Source organism: Muntiacus reevesi, chromosome 10 (genome assembly GCF_963930625.1).
Source record: "Muntiacus reevesi chromosome 10, mMunRee1.1, whole genome shotgun sequence".
In the NCBI taxonomy this organism is placed as follows: Eukaryota; Metazoa; Chordata; class Mammalia; order Artiodactyla; family Cervidae; genus Muntiacus; species Muntiacus reevesi.
This window is the reverse complement of record NC_089258.1, coordinates 34,260,302-34,280,156: the sequence shown is the minus strand read 5'-3', so window position 1 is coordinate 34,280,156 and position 19,855 is coordinate 34,260,302. Positions and strand designations below refer to the sequence as shown.

General features: G+C 52.6%; 1 protein-coding gene across 1 annotated transcript in view; it reads left to right on the top strand.

Moving 5' to 3' along the window:
- AKNA (AT-hook transcription factor) overlaps window positions 1-17,764 on the top strand; it is a 46,850-nt gene extending 29,086 nt beyond the window's left edge. Inside the window, exons 13-22 of the mRNA XM_065947213.1 lie at window positions 699-805; window positions 1,399-1,610; window positions 3,571-3,733; window positions 6,865-7,041; window positions 7,692-7,807; window positions 8,441-8,587; window positions 10,873-10,968; window positions 12,652-12,768; window positions 13,031-13,223; window positions 16,639-17,764. Of these exons, the coding sequence (XP_065803285.1) occupies window positions 699-805; window positions 1,399-1,610; window positions 3,571-3,733; window positions 6,865-7,041; window positions 7,692-7,807; window positions 8,441-8,587; window positions 10,873-10,968; window positions 12,652-12,768; window positions 13,031-13,223; window positions 16,639-16,900 (1,590 nt within the window). The 3' untranslated portion in view covers window positions 16,901-17,764. The remainder of the gene's footprint in view (window positions 1-698; window positions 806-1,398; window positions 1,611-3,570; window positions 3,734-6,864; window positions 7,042-7,691; window positions 7,808-8,440; window positions 8,588-10,872; window positions 10,969-12,651; window positions 12,769-13,030; window positions 13,224-16,638) is intronic.
- Window positions 17,765-19,855: the final 2,091 nt, after the last annotated feature.

Genomic DNA, 19,855 nt, shown 5'->3' with positions numbered 1-19,855 from the left:
TAAATAAAAGAGAAGCAATATTGTAACAAATTCAATAAAGACCATATGGTCCAAATCCAAAATAAATAAATAAATAAACACATACATTTGCATGTGTACACACACATGCACACACACACACCCCTATTGTCCTAATGAGCCCATGGTAAGGAATATGCACTTGACCATGAACTCATTGAGGGCGCACACCCGTGTCTCTCTGTTGATCTTTGCACCTTGCGTTAGACGCGGTGTATTGCAGGTGTGCGTGGCTGATCAGTTTGGTTTTCCCAATTCATGGGACCTGGGCATTTCTGCAATCAGTTAGGACAGGGCATTCCAGGCCCACCCTGGAAGACGTGTGGATGCGAGAATCCCATTCTCGCAGTGGGACTGCTTTCTCTTCCTACCCTTTCTATTTCTCGGCTTAGGAAATCTGTGACAGTCTCCCTCCCAAGGGCCCTGGCTCCCACCCCTCAGGGACACGGGGCGGGCTCAGGGTCCTCTCGGGGCGTGGAGTCCCTGCTGTTGGCCCAGGGCTCATGCCAGGCCCTGAGCACCCCAGGACCCCGCACGCCCAGGGCCTGGCTGTTGGGAACTGGGCCAGCCTCCCTGTCTGTGAGCCTCTGGAATGTGAGGCCCAGGCCAGCACTGGGGAAGGGTTTCCCAGTGTTCCTCGGACACATTCCTCAGATTTAAAGGGACACTGTCTCTTTCAGGAGCCCTGGATGGCATCCCCGGAGACAGACAGTGGCTTCGTGGGCTCAGAAACCAGCAGAGTGTCGCCCCTCACTCAGACCCCAGAGCACCGGCTCTCCCAGATCAGGTAATGGGGACCCCATCAGTGTTACCCACCTGGGATAGCCTAGAGTCAAAGTGCCTGTGAGCTCAGAACAGGGCCTGGGCGTTCTCAGAGCCCCACACTGCATCCCCACCAAGGACGGGGTATTGCCTTCATGTTATGGATAGAGGGAAAGTGACTTGCCCAGGGTCGCTCCGCCACAAATCGACAGACTGGGAATTTGTTGAACAAATGGGTGATGAAACGGGGAATGAATAAGATGTGCCGGAGGGAGGCGTGACAGAGCCGCCAGGTTGAGGGACAACCTCCAAAGCTGGAGGAAGGTTCCTGGGGCTACCCAGGGCTGCGTGGGAAGGGAAGATTGCAAACTTCACTGCTGGGTGTATTATCTAAAAACTAAGTTGAGCTTTATGACTTTGTGTATATGAGTAGGCAAGTATACAGCTCTGCAGTTTATAAAGAAAATGCGTGTGTAGTGGAGATGCAGCCTCAGAAATACTATACTGCCAGGGATGCCAAGTCCCAAAGGATAGGATGGTTTAGCATGTGGAGGGGCTCAGAGGCTGCGGCCTCTTTCTGTGTGACCTCAACGTGTCTCTCTCTCCATGGGCCCCCAGCACCCCAGGGATGTCAGCCCAGTCCTTCACTCTGCCTGTACCCCAAGGTGCAGCCCCCCACCACCAGACCAGGGGTCTTCCGGTCCCCAGAAGAACCTCCGAGCCCAGCAGACCCAGGAGCCAAGCCCAGAGGCCCCCATCTGGCCAGGACAGTCCTCTCCAGCAGAGGACGCCCAGCTTCTGCCTGGAGCGGGCGCTGGCATCTGAGATAGGTGAGTGGATGTATCTGGGTTGGCCAGAACCTGGGGGCGGCTGGATCGCACGGGATAAAGAACATCAGACCAGTAAGAAAATCTGTGTTACCCTTTGGGATGCAAAATATCATACAAGTTCATTATAGGAAAATTTGAAAAGGGAACAAAAAACAATAATTAGCTAAAAACCATCATTGATGACATTTTAGTCTAGAACCTTTGAGCTGTTTTCTATGCCATTGTGTGTGTGTTTATTTGCAAATACTTAAAATGGAAATGGGATATTACACATGAATGTTTTATAACCTTTTTTCCCCACAAAATGCTGTGTAATGAAAACTTTGAGTCTATAAAATCTGTGATTTCTTTGTTTACTTTTTTAAAAATGCATGTGACCTTTTTATTGAAATAAAACAAATATACAGGAAAGAACAGAAACTGATGAATTTTCCCAAGGTGACCACAGACAGATAAACTCCACATGATCAGAACCCCAGCCTCCTCCAAGCCCCTCCTAGACATTCCCACCCTTCTCAAAGGTAACCACTGTTCTCAGATTAGCTTTGCCTCTTTTTGAGGTTCCCATTTAAATTTTTAAAATTAAACTTTAAGTAAAAGTTTAATTAAGTCACATGCAGTTATAAGAAATAATACCCTGAGAGCCTACAAGCCCTTCCCCTAGTTTTTCCCAACAATATCTTGCAAAACCTTAGAGCAATGTCACAACCAGATTCTGACATGGACTCTGTCAAGACACAGAACATTTCCACAATCTCAGGGTCCCTCCTGTTGTCCTTTTATAGACATATCCAACACCGCCTTAACTCCTGGTAACCAATAATCTGTTCTCCATCTCTGTAATTTTGTCATTTCAGAATGTCATAGAAATGGAATCGTATAATATATAACCTTTCAGGATCAGCTTATTTTTCACTCAGCATACTTTTCTGGAGATTCACATAGATTATTCCATAAATCAATAGTCTATTCTTTTTTATATTATTGCATAGTCTTCCCAGGGCGCATTGTTTTTAATGTACATGCCGGATGAGTGGTTTGGAACTCTGGTCACCCACCCTGTTGAGAGGCTAAAGTTTTGAATGCTCTGAGAAACATGCAAGCCGGCAAGCTCAGTTCAGTTCAGTCGCTCAGTTGTGTCCAACTCTTTGCGACCCCATGAACTGCAGCACGCCAGGCCTCCCTGTCTATCACCAACTCCCGGAGTTTACTCAAACTCATGTCTATTGAGTCGGTGATGCCATCCAGCCATCCCATCCTCTGTCATCCCCTTCTCCTCCTGCCCCCAATCCCTCCCAGCATCAGGGTCTTTTCCAATGAGTCAACTCTTCACATAAGGTGGCCAAAGTACTGGAGTTTCAGCTTCAGCGTCAGTCCTTTCAATGAACACCCAGGACTGATCTCCTTTAGGATGAACTGGTTGGATCTCCTTGCAGTCCAAGGGACTCTCAAGAGTCTTCTCTAATACCACAGTTCAAAAGCATCAATTCTTCAGTGCTCAGCTTTCTTCACAGTTCAACTCTCACATCCATACATGACCACTAGAAAAACCATAGCCTTGACTAGACAGACCTTTGTTGGCAAACTGTGACTAATTTCAGAGGGAGGTGGAGGCTCCGAGGCTGGTCCCAGGGCAACCTGGTGATGTGTGGAGTCTGAGGGCCCATGTGGAGGAGAAGGGAGCTCTTCGCAGGAAGAGAGCCCCGGAGACTCGTATCTGATGCAAAAATGATGGATGGTCGGGGGAATCTAGTCATAAGGGCTCTGCAGCTTTGCACCTCAAGCTCCCAGTGAAAACCACACCTTCCTGTTTTGACGGTCACTGGCCTCCACAGGAGCTTCATCTGTGACCTCAGCCGGGGCCCATCTCTTCACGCCCACCATGCTTCCACCCACACAAGTTCACACTTCAAGGGTCCTCTCTGAGGAAACTCACTTTGGTCTCCTTCAGCCTCCCTAGCAGTCCCAAGCTCAGAGTTTAAGAGGCGGAAGCGGATATCTGAACAGATCCTCCCCAGCGCGACAATCAGCCCACCTCCCACCCCTGCCCCTGTGGCTGCCACTCCACCCCGTGGACCCGCAGAGATCACCTCCACCTTCCTCCTCACCAGGACGGGGCGCGAGTAAGTCGGATGCTTGGGCGCTGAGGATTCAAGTGCATCAGAGAGACGGGAGGGTGATGCCCGAGGGAGGCAGGGGCTCTCTAGGGTCTCCATCCAGTGGTGGCTGTGCTGGGACCCAGGCATCCTGCCTCCCAGTTGATCCTGTGGGTCCTCCTTGGTGTAGACTCTGAGGACACTTCTCTAGCCCGTAGGAAATGGCTAGAGAAAAAAGCCTAGAAATTCACCTTGCTGGTGCTAGCACCCCTCTCTCTGCCTCCCAGCATTTCCCTTCCAAAACGGGTCTACACTTACCAGGGGTGTGTTTATGTGTTCATTATATGAACCAAAAAGAGGATGTTTTTTCAATTTTTTTCTTTTTAATCCAAGTGCAGTTTTTCTGTTGTTGTTGTTCAGTCACTAAGTTGTGTCTGAATCTTTGCGACCCCATGAACTGCAGCACGCCAGGCTTCCCTGGCCTCCACTGTCTCCCAGAGTTTGCTCAAACTCACGTCCATTGAGTCAGTGAGAGGCTTATTTACCTACAGTATGCCAGCCCCTGGGAATACAAGAGTGGACAAGACAGTCCTTGACCTCATAAAGCTCACCATCCTGTAAGATGGACCCAGAAACAAGGTTGCACCCCCAGGGTGATAAGTGGAGTGATAGCACAGGCCTGAAAGACTGTGGGAGCACAGAGAAGGGGAATCTAGCCCAGTCAGAGGCTTCAGGGAGGGCTTCCCGGAGGAAGTGGCATCTCAACTGAGACCGGAAGGCAGAGAGCTGCAAGGGAATAGCATAGGGAACAGCATGTGCAAAGGCCTAGAGGGAACCTAATGTTTATTATAGCCAGATCCTCAAGTATAAGCTGGGCTGTTAAACAATAAAAGCAGAGAGGAAGACGGGGAGACCTGGAGGAGAGCTTAGAGAACCTCTGACACAGTTGGTGAGAAGTTTGGATGAGGTCTTTGCTCAGAGGAGGTGCTCACTGAATATTTATGAATGTGGAAAGTCTCATCTAAGGATAATGAGGGAGGCTTTAAGTAAGGAAGCTGCAGGGTTGGATTTACATTGTAGAAAGAATTCTCTGGCCCCCGTGATGGTGGGTGTGGAGGCCAGGGACTGCTGAGAAGGCTGCTACACCCCGGAGAGAGGTGTTGGGGCCGTCAGCGAGGGCAGGGAGTGTATTTGAAAAGGGGTAATTAGGCATTGGGCCAACAGAATTTGGGAGTTGGTTAACTTTCAGGGTGCTCAGGGGAAAATAAAGGTTTAGAATGACTCAGATTTCTGGCTGGTCAACCAGTTGGATACTGATGCAGAGATGGGGAAGCTAAGAGGGGGAGTGAAATTGCAGAGAAAGTTGACTTTTAGGTGCCAGCTGCACTCAGTCACTGAAAGATTAGGTCAGGAAGGCCAAGATCGTGATGGAAACAAGCCGGAAGGGGCAAGCGACACCCAAGGGTGCGTTCCAAATTCCAGGCCCTCGTCCAGTGGCCTCTGACCTGGACAGGGAGCCAGGGCCACCCTGGTCTTACACCCATTGCAGGACCGCGATCCTGCCTTTCGGGGGTTAACGGGTGGCCAGAGTTCTCACTCTCCTGCAGCCGCCACCCTCATGGTTTGCCTTGGAAACCCCAACAAGCGTTTCCCTGGGGATTGCCAAGGGAACCAACTGCCCTTGGACGCCCAGAGCACCAGGGCATAGGCAGAGAGGTCTCCGCTCCCTCTGGGCACACCCATCTGAGAGCCGATGTCCGCTGCAGGTGGCGCCGGGAGCCACCCCGCCACGAGTCCAGGGGCCACCAGGCAAGAGCTAACCCTGAGGGGAGCCCTCACCCCAGAAGCTGGTCCAAACGGCAGGCAGAGAACCTGTATCAGCCCAGAGGAACGCCACGCCCAACCCGGACTCTAAAGCCCCGGGCGTAGGGGGTTTGTGTGCAGGGGTGTCTGGGTGGGATTGGCTGCCTCAATGCCAGTGATGCCCTCAAAACAAGACCCTAGAGATTCAGGGACCCATCAAGGAGAAACACAACTAAGATTTACTCCTGAGATGCTAGGGGCTCATGAGGTTCCTTACCCATCACAGGTTGGGCTGTGTTTGGGGGCTTCCCTGAGATGACCGTCTGCTCCTATCCAGTTGGTGATGGGTAGAAACATGTGTCTCCTGTCCCCTCTCCACACGCACATCTTTACTCTGCTCCCTCTTGGAGTCTGGAGGCCAGATCAGTGACATCCCCTGAGCATCTAGGGGTGTGAGGCTTTCAGATGTTGTGAGACGGGGAGGTCTGCTCCTTGGCTGCCAGGCGCTCACCATCTGGGTCAGGAGACAGACAGATAAGCATTTTCTGCCCGGAGCAGAGTGATGGGCTTGAGCAACTTAGGAAAGGTTTAGGGGAGCCCTGTAGGGGAGGTGCTAAGCAAGGGCAGGAAGGAAGCAGGCCTGGAGAGACAGTCAGGGTTTCTAGAGACAGACGTAGAGGAAGGGGAGGGCAGTCCAGGGCCTGAGGCAGATCCAAATTGAAAGTTTTTGTTTTGCTGAGGCCTCACTATGTGGCCTCTGGGATCTTAGGTCCCTGCCCAGGGACTGAACCTCTGCCCCCCTGCATTGGGAGTGTGGAATCTTAACCTCTGGACTGCCAGGGAAGTCCCAGAATTGAAATTTTAAAGTGCAACTTTAGCCAATGCCCTCTCTACTCATCAGAGGATGAGACGGTTATGGCATCACTGACTCAATGGATAGGAGTTTGAGCAAGCTCCGAGATGGTGAAGGACAGGGAGGCCTGGCATGCTGCAGTCTGTGGGGTTACAAAGAGCCGGACACAGCTGAGTGACTCTCTCTACTCTGCATCCTCATCTCAATCTTGAAAATTTGTCACTGGCATTTCAGAATAGCTACTCAGAGGCCCTGCATGCTAGGTTGGGTAAACCTCAAAGAAAGTTCTGCTTTGCTTACCGAACGTGCAGGGACATGAACTCAGACAGGTGTTAAGATATGCAGCGAGAAAAGCGGACACACACGAGAGTTCAAGAATCCACTGATAGCAGAGTTAGACTGCGTTTGCTGGAACGGGACAGAGCCCCAGCGCCCAGGGGGCCGGTGCAGTCCTGTTCATTTTGCACCTGTTCTTCATTCCCGTCTCCACCCCCGACCCCAGCCAGGCCATCCGGGAGCTGCAGGATGAGGTCTCCCGGCTCCGTCTGAGGCTGGAGGACAGCCTCCACCAGCACCCCCAGGGCCGCCCCACGCGCTCAGCGTCCAGCTGCGACCGGCCCACCCGGACCCGGGAGCGGTCAGGGGATTCTTCAGCCGCTTGGAGCTCCCATTACGGCAGGTAGGTGACCCCCACGTTCCTGCCCCTGTGCCTCGGAGGGAGCTGCAGAAGACAGAGTTAGCTGGTCTCTGGCTGTCCCCTGACATGTGGACTTGGGCACAGTCATCCCCCTCTCTCACTTACTCATTCATTCATTCACGCTTAGATTTTTTTTTAGCCATGTCATATTTGATGCATAAAAGAATAGATTGAACACATGTGTTACTAATGAAGCATGATACAGTGAATATCCCCGAACTCATCACCCAAGTGAAGAGCTAGAGCATTTGCAGGACACTCACCCTCTCACCCACTCACTCCGCAGCTGATCACCTATGATGACTTATAAAATCATCTCTAACTTCTAACTTCTGAGTGTTCCTATCGGAGGGCACTAGGCTATGGTTTTCAAAGGACACTGTCTCATCACTTTATCCAACATTTTGAAGTAATCACGCCTGTATCCCCATTTGACAGATGAGGAAACTGAGGGTCAGAGAGGCTCAGAGCCACCTTCCGTGGGTCTGACTCCAGAGTCTTTGGTTTCGACTTTCATGTTCTCCTCTTTCCTGTGTTACAAGCATTTCTCTGGGTTGGCCTTCTCACTGATCATCTTTAAAGGCTGCATAAAACCGCATCCATTGACATGCTCGCTCTCTCTCTTTTGCTAGCAGATCCACGGAGAGGTTGTCTGGTGAGCCTGGGGGTGCAGAGCAAGCTGTCCCCACGGGAAGACGGCGAGCCAGGTCCTCCTCGGTGCCTCGGGAGGAGCCTCGATTGTCCCTGAGTAAGTGCCCCCCCGCCAGGACTGATTTTTGGAGGCCACCGTCTGGGCGTGTTGGCTCAGGGGTCAGGGACCACAGCAGCAACCCTTGAGGACACTCAGAGGTTTTCGGGTGTCTTTGTTAGGCAGTCGTAGCGCTCTGAAATACCACGTGGGTATTTCCAGTGGCAGCCGCAGCTTTTGTAAGGGCTGCAAGCGTACGTGTCATCCTGCTTCATCTTCACTGCAGGGTGGGTCGTATCATCCACCTTCTGCAGATCAGGACGCCGAGGCCCGAAAGCACAGGGGACTTGCCTGGAGGAACACGGCTCTGAAATCAGAGGCCCCAGCTCCCGTCTTCCCAGCTGTGTGGCCTTGAGCAGGCTGTTTACCTGCCCTGTGCAGTTAAGGGGACGGCTAACAGTGCAGTGATCACAGTGTCCACTCCGGGGACTGCTGCGAGGGTGCGTGACAGGGAGCATGCAACGCGCTTAGCGCAGGGTCAAGGGTCCAGATGTGTCAGCTGTGATTACTAAGGGGCCGGGGGAAGGGGGGCTGTAGGCTTAAAATCCCAGAGCCTGGACTCGTGATCTGCCCCATCCCTTAGCTACGCGTCCCCCATCCCCTCCCCCTCTGATGCCCCTCTTTCCATCCCAGGTTCCGAATCTGAGCCGGCCTCCCCCAGGCTGTTCTCTGAGAGGGGCAGGACCACTGAGAACAGTCCGCAGGCCGCTCGGGATGGAACAAAAGGAGTGAGTAGCACCGGACGGCCAGACAGGGTCACCTTCCGAGGCCAATACACAGGTGAGCCAGGAGGGGGCGCTGGAGGTGCACGGTCCCCAGGCGGTCGCTTCCATTTAGCCAGTGGGCCATTGAAACATTGTCCTTTTCTATGAGTTCTGTGATACAGAAACATCAGGGAGCATTGTCTCTGTGAATCTGGGTGTGTTTTTCCGTTGATTCAGTCAGCAAACAGTTTCTCAGACCTCCGCTTTGTTGGGGCCTATGCTGGGTTCAGAGAAAGTCCACTTGCTGGTCAGTAATGAAGTGGCTTCGGAAGAGCTTGACGCTTGCAGGACCTGGGTAACAGTGAACACAGACTCACTTCCTCCTGCCTTCCATTAAGGTTGTGATTCCCCAGGAGGCGTCAGCACATTGCTTGTGGTGACGCATAGTAGGATTTCAAAGTGCATCACGTTAAATACAACCTAGCTTCCCAGGTGGTCAATTCTGCCTGCCAGTTCAGGAGACATGGGAGATGTGGGTTTGATCCCTGCGTTGGGAAGATCCCCTGGAGTTCAGTTCAGTTACTTCAGTTGCTCAGTCGTGTCTGACTCTTTGCAACCCCATGGACTGCCGCACGCCAGGCCTCCCTGTCCATCACCAACTCCCGGAGTTTACTCAAACCCATGTCCATGGAGTCGGTGATGCCATCCAACCATCTCATCCTCTGTCATCCCCTTCTCCTCCCGCCCTCAATCTTTCCCAGCATCAGGGTCTTTTCAAATGAGTCAGTTCTTCGCATCAGGTGGCCAAAGTATTGGAGTTTCAGCTTCAGCATCAGTCCTTCCAATGAACATTCAGGACTGATTTCCTTTAGGAGGGACTGGTTGGATCTCCTTGCTATCCAAGGGACTCTCAAGAGTCTTCTCCAACACCACAGTTCAAAGCATCAATTCTTCAGCACTCAGCTTTCTTCACAGTCCAACTCTCACATCCGTACATGACTACTGGAAAAACCACAGCTTTGACTAGACAGACCTTTGTTGGCAAAGTAATGTCTCTACTTTTTAATATGCTGTCTAGGTTGGTCATAACTTTCCTTCCAAGGAGCAAGTGTCTTTTAATTTCATGGCTGCAGTCCCCATCTGCAGTGATTTTGGAGCCCCCCAAAATAAAGTCTGTCACTGTTTCCACTGTTTCCCCATCTATTTGCCATGAAGTGATGGGACCTATTCCCCTGGAGTAGGAAATGGCAATCCCTTCCAGTGTTCTTGCCTGAAAAATCCCATGGACAGAGGAGCCTGAGGGGCTATAGTCCCTAGGGTCACAAAGAGTCGGACATGACAGAGCATGCCCACATGTCAAATATTAAATATGGATACGGTTCCTACTTTCATGAATCTGACTGCACAGCAGAGAAGACAGTAACAAATAAGCAATTACAGTAAGCATGTAAATTACAGTGAGTAAATTACAGACTTGGCGCTCACCCGTACATCGCTGGGAAGGAGGGCGGTTAACCTCAGATCCAGAAAGCTGAGCGATGCAGACAAAGCAGGAAATGAGATACACATCTCCCAATGGAGCAAATAGACACTGAGGCTTAGAAGTGAAAACAACAGTGTGTCCAGGGGCCTCAGTGCAACACACACGGAGTATAAAGTGGAGACCCTGTACGGCAGAGGACAGAGAAAAACATAATGAATCAGGTGTCATCCCAAAGGTCTTATGTGAGACTCGGGGATGGACAAGGCAGGGAATAGTGGGGCTGAGTGCAGACCCAAGAGTCTGTCCGATTTTTTTATAACCTTGAGCTCCCGACATCTGCTGAGTGCAGGGCAGAATACACGGATACAGCCCCACTCAATCCTCCCAAGAAGCCTGTGAAACCCCCAGCATGACTCTCCCCGTTTCCCAGCCACATGAAGCACAGAGAAAACACCACTGACTGCAAGCCCCAGCCGTTCTAATCCTAACCAGTGAGCTGGGGTCTGGGGAGTACCATCATGCTTTGTCACTGCTTATCCTGTCTTCCTGCCTGCTTTCCAGGCCTGACTGAGCTTGGGTTTGTTGATTTTTTTTTCCGTATGTCAAGAACTAGGCAGTTGGTTCCAAATAGGATCTGAGATGAAACAGGAGTCTGGAAAGAGCTTACAATACATGGACAGATAAATGTGTTTTATCTATATGTGTATATATACATGCACACTTATGTATCTACATATTTACACACATGTTTTGTGTGCATGAGAAAATGAGAGGGAGATTGTTAAACCATCTGGAGGAAGAGGAGAGAGATTTGTATTCTAAATCATCCCCCGTTCTACATCCACGCACAGCTGATGCGGTTCTGCTTTCTTCCCCAGGCCAGGAGTACTATGTTCTGACCCCCAAGGCTGTCCCAAGAAGCAGTGCCCCGGTCTGCTGTCCCCACTGCCGACCCCCTAGGACAGAGGATCCAGGTAGGGGGTGGTACCTGGGGAAGCAGCCAGGGCCATAAGGCTGCCGCTTCTTGCCCTTGGTTGGGGGGCAGGGGTGCAGTTGGGTCGGACATAGACTGCCCTGAGCTCAGTGCTGGGTCAACGTACAGACGACAGCAGGACTTTTCTGGACTTCTCAGCTTTCCCAGAGTGTCCTGCCCTCACACCTGTTTCTCCAGGTGCTTTGCCTGAAGCCTCTCTCCTTCACATTGACGTGGAGAAACCATGAACATGATTTCAGAAGTTCCTGATGTGAGGAGGGGTGTGAGCAGTAGGCAGGCTGGCGGCAATGATTACCTTATCTCCCCTCCGTCTACCTTCCGCCCTCCCCAAACCCCCCCCCAGACCCAAGGGTTTCGGGGGTGAGTAGTGGGGAGAGCAGTGGCCTGAGAATGTGGACCCCAAGTTCTAGTCCCGCTTCTGCCACTGACGTGCTGTGTGACATCAGACAAGTTCCTTAACTACTCTGAGCCTTGGGCTCCACATCTATAATGAAAGGTCTGGAGATGGTCTCTGAGGCCCTTTCAAGCAGTGATGATGATAATGATAGCGCTGTCATTTGTGAAGCCCTTACTTAGTAACATGCTAAGGGTTTTACAAGCATTATCCTCACAACCCCATGAAGTAGGTTTTGTCCATTTTATTACCATACCCATGAAACTGAGGCTCAGAGAGGTCAAGTGACTTGCCAAAGCACACACAGCTCACAAGTGGTAAAGCCAGCTAGTTCAGTGGCTTGTTGGATTCAATCAATTAATAAATGAAGACACTGAGCAGAGGGCCTGGTTCATGAGATGCCTCTCACCGTCATGGTTACCAACAACATTGTTGTTTGAACCCTGGTGTTTGTGACTCTGAAGCCCTGACTCTTCACCACTATATTTCTGTGCCTCTGCTAGAGTCCCAGCAGGCCTACTCACTCATTCATTATTCAGCCCTTATCCTCTTATACTGGGCTCTGGGCCTTGTCCCTGACAAATTCAGCTTAGCAGACAAAACTGAAGAGTCAGAACGAGGATGGGAGAGCACAGGGTGGGGCTGGAGAGCCCATAACTCAGCCCAGGGGGCGGGAGGGCTTCCCAGAGGGAGTGATGCTGAGCTGAGGCCTGAAGGAGAGGCAGGTGGACCCTGGAATTCTCCCAGATGCGGTGTTGAGGATTTGCACGGGAAGAGAACCAGGGTGCCCACACTCCTGCTCTCTTAGGCTTCCACTGACCTACCTGGTGCCCGGGGGCCTTTGTGGACCAGTCCCTCCTGGAGAATGGGCCTGCGTCACTGTGGAGAACGGCCACAGATACAGGGGCTGCAGACAGGAGAGCCAGGCTTGAGGTCAGACAGAGGACCGCTGCTTCCTAGCTCCGAGACAGCAGATTATTCAACCTATTGGAGCCTCAGTTTCTCCATCTGTAAAATGGGGAAGTGATCATAATAGCTAGTCCAGTGGCTTGTTGGACTCGATCAGTTAATGCATGAAGACCCTGAGCAGCGGGCCTGGCTCGTGAGATGCCTCTCACTGTCCTGCTTACCATCAACGTTGTCACCCCCTGGAGGTGGCTTGTCTCCTCTGCAGTGGTCTCTGAGGGGAGCTCAGTGCCGTGGGAGGCCTGTGGGGGGCCTGATGACTTAGACATCATCCTCTCCTGACCTCCCTGCCTCCTCTTCCAGGTGATGCTGTCACCAGGGGCCCCCTGGGGCCGTCTCACAGTGAGACCTTGCGATGTCCCCTGTGTAGTCAAGTTGGGTCCCCCTCTGAGGGGGATGGCCCAGACTCAGCCACCTCTGGTAGGACTGATGCTCAGTCTCTTCCCCTCTGCTCCCCTGGATTTGGGTTTGGGGCCCTGGGAGGGGGTTTATCTGGGGTGGCAGCTCGTCCAGTCTGGGGTGGAGCAAACTGGATGAGAGCTGGCTTCCCAAAGCGAGGCACTCCCTGCGTGGCCAGCCCCCCGTCTAGCTCCAGTGGGGTGGGCGGGTCTGGGGGGCCCTCTGTTCTCTGCCAGATCTTCCCAGGTTGTGAGACTGTGTCTCTGCGGTCCCTCCCTGACAGCGCCAGAAAAGGCCGCCACCAGGAGAAACGCACCTTCAACGTCCAGCCCCAAGCAGAGGAGCAAGCGGGCAGGGTCGCCGTCCCGGCCGCCCCCTGGACTGTGGTATCTGGCTGCCGCGCCCTCGGCACCAGCCCCTCCTGCCTTTGCCTACATCTCCTCGGTTCCCGTCCTGCCTTATCCATCAGCCACTGTGTAAGAACCTTCCCTTCCAGCCCTCTTTGCCTGTCTGAACCGCTTCATAGTTAGCATTCAGCCCTGAGCTGGGTAGCTGAGAACTCAGCACTGAGTACTCCTGTGTTTTCCCCCCAACACTCGGATAGTCACTCAGCAAACCTGGAATGCTCCTTGGGTACCAGGGAGACTGCTTGACCCGGGGACCCAACAGTGAAGGAGCCTGGCAGAGGGCCTTGCCCTCGTGGGGACTTAGAACCCTAATCATCTCCCATTTCCCTGTGGGTCTTCTCAGCAAGCAACTAATGCCCTCGCTTTAAAAAAAAAATAGACTTTCTTTTTAGAACAGTTTTAGATTTATAGAGAAAAGGAACAGATAAGACAGAGAGTTCTCATATACAGCCCAAACACCGTTTCCTCTGATCTCACCTTGATGTGGTGACCTTCCCAGGGAGCACAGTGGTAAAGAATCTGCCTGCCAGTGCAGGAGATGCAAGAGACTTGGATCAATCCCTGGGTCAGGAAGACCCCCTGGAGAAGGAAATGGCAACCCTCTCCAGGATTCTTGCCTGGAAAATCCCATGGACAGAGGAGCCTGGTGGGCTGCAGTCCATGGGGTCGCAAAGAGTCAGGTACAACAGGGCAGCTAACACACACGCACACCTCGATATGGTCCATGAGCAGTTACTGAGCCGTTATTAAATACAGCCCACAGTTTATTTAGGCCTCTTTAGTTTTTTCCTGAAGTCCTTTATCTGTTCCAGGATCCCCCGCCCCAAGGTACCACATACATTTAGTTGTCACATCTCCCAGGCTCCTCCTGGCTGAGACAGTTTCTCAGACTTTCCTTGTTCCCAATGGTCTTGACAGTTCAGAGGCATACGAGTCCAGTCCATGATAGGATGAGCAATCACTGTTTGCATGTTACATTTGGAGGGAGCATCAGTTAAGACGAAAGACACAGGAGTCAACGTGGAAAAGGCTTAGGTTTTAGAATCAGAGCGGCGCTGGAATCCTGTCTGCCGTTTATTAGTGCTGTGGCCTTGGTAAAGCTACTTCCTCTCTGAGCCTCAGTTTTCCTCTCTGTTAAATGGGGTCAGTCTCGGTCACATACAGTTTGTATGAGGATTAGATGAGGCAAGGGGGCAAGAACCCCATGAGATGTTTGCGGGGTGTGTAGTGCCTGCTGGCACATGCGCTTTGCTGAATAAACCGCAGCTGTGTCATCTCCACGGATACTGCTACCGTTCAGTATTGTTGTCAGTAAGAAGAGAAATGAGGGAAGGTGCTTTCAACAAGACAGGATTGTGCAGGAAAAACAAAAAGCCCAGACCCTGGAATTAGGAGATTTGTCTTCTTCTCCAGAGTGTTGTCAGCAGTTCTATACCAGTTTCCTTTGCTGTAAAATAAGTGGGTCAGGGCGGCCAGTAACCATAGTGCTGCCAATACTACTGAAATTGGGACTGATGACTATTTCTCCACCGGCCAGTCAAGCAGGACCGAATATGCTCAGTGGTTGCAGCCGGGAAACGCCTTAGAAAGCTGAGTGGGCCTGTGCTGCCACCTGCTGGCCAGCTGCCTTATAACCTCTGAACTAGAGGTGATCGTTTTCTTTCTAGTCCGGCTTTCTAGTTTCTAGCAAATGTTTCAGTTTAGTGGGGTTTTCTGGTTGTCCTTTGTTCTGTTTTGTAGCATCTGCCCTATGGAGAATTCGGGGTAACTTTCAGGTCAATCTGGTCATCAAATTATCAGAAGGCAGGGGTGTGTGGGAATCCAGGAGTTACACCAGCTCGTCTGTCCCTAAAGGAGAGAACTGGGTTCAAGAAACCCATTCTTTCATTCGGTTCAGATGATATGTATCAGGATCTACTGGGAGCCAATTAGCTGTGGGTTTAAATCGCGTACTGCCCCAGCCCCCTGATTCTGGGAGAATCCTCAGTAGCTGTTATTTACAGAGCGGCAGACATACAGAGCTTTTGGCCTGAGTTTTCCTATTGGCTCTACCCTGGGAGGTAGCTCAGTATGGCTGTTTTCTGGGGGAAATGGAGCCCTTGAAAGTGAAGTAGCTTGCTCATGGTCGTTCGGGTGGCCAAGAGGAATGATCAGGGTTTGGGGCAGCCTTCTGCATCCCTTAGCTTCTCTGAGCTTCACTTCACTCATCTGTAAAATAAGCATAAAAGTACCTACGAAATAAACGAGATAGTGCTAGCAAAGCACTTATGTCAGAGCCTGGCCTGTGGGTACCAAGGATGAAGAGTCCAGCCCTGGGCTAGGCCTTGGGTTTAACTGCTTGAGCAACAGTCAAACTGCCTTCCAAGCTAGCGGCACCGTTCCACATTCCCACCAGCAGTGTATGAGGGTTCCAGTCTCTCCCCGCCTCCCACAAAACTCACTGCTATCTGTCTTTGTTTTTAGCCAACCCAGTGGGTGGGGAGTGTGTGAAGTGGCATCTCATGTAGTTTTGATTTGCATTTCCCTGATGGCTGATGATACTGAGCATCTTTTCCTGTGCTTGTTGGCCATCTGTTTATCTTGTTTGGAGAGACATCTGTTCAGATGCTGGCATAGTCCTTTTGTCACACTGTGCAATAATGCAAATCAGAAAAAAGGATCAGGAGTAAGACCGGAGTTTACCGCATCCCAAGCAAAACACCAGCGAATGTCTCCAGCCAAGTCTTCCTAAACCCATTCCTGCTCCATTTATGCAAAACGCTTCTTTGTCCCCATCTTTCACTTTGTCCCTCTCTAGACACTGTATTTCACGTCACAGGTGCCACCGCTTCTTGCCCAGCACTAGTCTCCTTGAACCCTAAACTTGGGTATCTTTGGATGAATGCAGGAGTCACTTCTTGGAGAAATCTGTGCTTCATCTCGTGGCTCCTCTGCCCATTTTCCCCAGGACTTTTAAACAACACCCCACATTCTTGCAGGACCAGGCTGGGAAGGATGCACTTCTACCCCCTGCTCTGGGTTGAGAGGAGCCAGACCATCGCGCTCCTGCAGAATCCTAATTATTATTGTCTCGCTTCTCCATCACTCCACACCTGACAAATAGGAATTCCATGGTGAAGGAGTCTTGCTCCAGAACCTGGGGTGGTCCCAGTCTCCCTGAGACCAGTCTTCCAGACTTGAAGCTCCAGGAAGGCAGCAGGCAGTGTTGTTCATTCACTACGGTAACCCCAGGCTGCGGCACACCAGTTGGTACTTAGTATAAGGTCAATACGTATTTGTTCAATGAGTGGATAGATGGATAGGTGACCGCGTTAGAGCACTGTTCTGGCTTCATCCCTCCAACACATCCCTTGGCGGGGGGTATTTTTCCCATTTTGGAGGTGAAGAGGCTGAGACTCAGAATGTAGGGGCCAAGGACTGAGCCGGACCTGAGATGCCCCAAGGCGTCTCCGTGGTCGGGGAACTCACCCATCTCTCCCCCCAGGTACTACGCGCCGCCGGCACCTACCTCAGCCCCCTCTGTCCGAGCAGCCGCCGAGTGGCCCCCCGCCGCCCGCTCCCGGCCGGCCCGGGGGCCCCGGCACTCCGTCCAGCTGGACCTGAAGGACCTGGAGGAGCTCAACAAGGCCCTGAGCCGGGCGGTCGAGGCTGCCGAGAGCGTCCGCTCCACCACCCAGCACATGAGCCGCTCGCTGTCGGCCGAGCTGCGCCAGGCCCGCGGCCTGCGGGGCTCCTGCCTCTTCTGACTGCGCTCGAGGCTCAGGGACACGTGGCGGGCCCCTGTCGCCCCCCGGCCCAGGCCAGAGGGCGCTGAGCCACTCCCAGAGGCCCCGCAGACCCTCACGAGGAAGGCTCCCTGCGCCCCGGGCCGGCCTTCTCAGCCTCCGTGTTTCCAGAACGGAAGGAGTGTCAGCGGGTGACTCAGAGGAGTCACTTCCTAGCCTTGAAGGAGGTTGAGGCTGGGACTGAGGCCACCCTCTGCCCAGACGCATCTCTGGGAGGCCCCTGGCCTGCACGGGTCCATCTCCAGCTAATAATATGTATTTTATATACGATGGACAGGTTGTTTTTTTTTTAACTGAGGCATTTTTTCTGGCCTTCAATTCTTCTTAGGAGGCCAGATAAGAGGGGACAGGGCAGGGTCCCTGGTGAAAATTCGTCCCCCACCTGTGACCAGCCGCTCCAGGGTAGTTGTCTCTGGGAAGGACGTGGCCGTGGACCTTCCTGCCAGTGACTAGTGGTTGGTCCATGGGGTACTTTGAGCCACTGGAATATCTTAGAGGCGCCCAGCTTCCCCATGGTCAAGAGGCCTTTCCCACGGGCTTGCTGCAATGGAGACCCCCCACAGGGGGCCCCAGAAAACGGTCCACCACGGTCCCCCCTCAGTACCTCATGCCGAGACCCCTGGCTCTCCCCTTGGACCCCTATGGCATTGGGCCAGTGGCCAGCTTCCTGCCAGCTCCTGTTGTGTGCCCCTGAGGCCAGGCCTTCTGCTCCCCGACCCTGTAGCAGCTCAGACCTCAGCTTTTCTGGAATGTGTGTGCATCACTGATATTTGTATATGTGGGGCATTAAAAAAAAAATCTATTTTCGTTATGAGAGCAAATAAAGAAGAGTGAATATTGATCTTCAAAATTGTTTTGTTTTTATTTTTTGGCCATGCCACGTGGCATGTGGCATCTTAGTTCCCTGACCCGGGACTGAACCTGCGCCCCCTGCAGTGGCAGCGCGGAGTCCTAACACTGGTCCGCCATGGAAGTCCCTAAATGGTAATCTTAAGAGATGGAGGTCAAAGAACACCCCAAACATTCCCAAACCCACCCACATCTGTGGTGTATGTCATCCACTTGTGGTTTCTAAGGTCACGTTAGGGCGCAAAAGATTCGGTGCTGAGCAGAGCCCTGCCCCTGGAGGACAGGTTGGGTGCGCATTTCCAGGCTCTACCCGCCTGCCTTCCTTCTCCAACTTTACCCACTCAGAACCACGAAACTTTCTGCTGGAGGGGGTCTGCGAGGAGAGGCCGTCTGGCCAAGCCTCTTTTGTGAGACATTGTGAGCAGATTGGTGTCTGGATGAGCCGGAGCCTGGACTCTCTTTCCAATGCTCCTTTTGACACCAAACAACACCTGCTATTGACTGAGCATCTCCTAGATGCCAATCCTTGAGCTAAGTGTGCCCCCCAATTTATTGATGAGGAGACCGAGGTTCCGTCTACCGGAACTTGTGATGGTCTGACTCCAAAGTCCATGTTCTTTGTGACTGTTTTACTCTCCCTAAACCTCCATGACATTTTCTCCCCGACTCCCGCTTCCTCTTCCCTTGGCCTTTTCTTCAGTCTTCCCCACCTCTCAGCTCACTTGCTTCTCCAGAACCCATTTCGATTTCATTTTTCAGCTGATCCTTCTCAGGAGAGTTGACAATGGCATCTTGCTGAGATGAAGGATTTCTTGTAGGTTCTGAGCCTCCAGGCCCACACCCTCGTGGGAAGTGGATGGGAAGGGGGAGCGCAAGGTAGGGACCCAGGACAGTGTCTCCAGCCTCACAGCATGGCTGCAGCTTTGGACAAAGGATGCTGGAGTCTTGGGGGTGTGGCTCTTTGGAGGATGCAGGTGGGTGAGCCACAGGACGGGGTTTCAGGAGCCAGGGTTATGGTCCTCTCACTCCAGATGGCTTAGGACCTGTGTACACAGAATACTTGAATTATTCAGTCCAACTTCTCTGCCACCTGCATCATGCTGCCTGACCACATATCGCAGAGGCCTTGGGTCTGGAAGGAGAACAGCCTTCTTTTTTATTTTTTTAATGTTTGTCTATTTATTTATTTGGCTGCATCGGGGCCTTAGTTGCTACATGTGGGATCTTTGTTGCTGCATGTGGGATAGTTCCCTGACCAGGGACAGAGCCCAGGCCCCCTGCGTTGGGAGCATGGAGTCTTAGCCGCTGGACCACCAGGGAAGTCCCAGACACAGCCTTCCTTGCTGAACTCCTGGCTTCAGACTCTCAGTCCTCTCTACACCTCTAAGTGGGTCTGCCTTGGACATGGCTCCATGGAGAGCGCTCCAATCACACACCCAGTTGTCTGGATTTGAGAGACCCTCCTTACCCCAGGTGTCCTTTCTTCCTCCCGCATGACAGGCGGGCACTCTGGGGCCACCTCAAGGAGACACACAGCCCCTCTGGCCTGGCCCTGAGTCCTCTGAGCCTCCTGCATCCGGCCCCTGCCCTGACCCAGGCACCTGCCTCTTCCAGGATGCTCACGGAAGACTCCGAGCTGGTCTCCCTGCCCCCTGCCTTGCCCCTCCCAGCTCACCTCCCCAGATGGCCAGGGTGACATCTATTCATAAAGTAAGGACCCTGGTGCCTGGCGCCACACTCCTGAGTCTTCACCACCCTCTATCTACCTGACCTCCTGCTCACGGTCCTCTGCTTCGATATTCCTTAAACAGATCTTTGGCTTCAGTGGGAACAGCAGGTGCTATCAAGCTCTCATCTCTCTAGAGGGGTTCAGGTGCCCCTTCTGGGTAGCCTTCCCAGACTCCCCACCAGAAGGAACCTCCCCCGTGCGGGGATCCCTTGGCGCTCAACGCATATGGCTGTCCGTTCTGGCACATGCGCTGGGGATTACAGCAAGGGCTCTCCAACCAGGCATCAGTTCAGGGCAGTTGATCAGCCAGGGCTGGCCTCAGTTGACTCAGGCGGGCC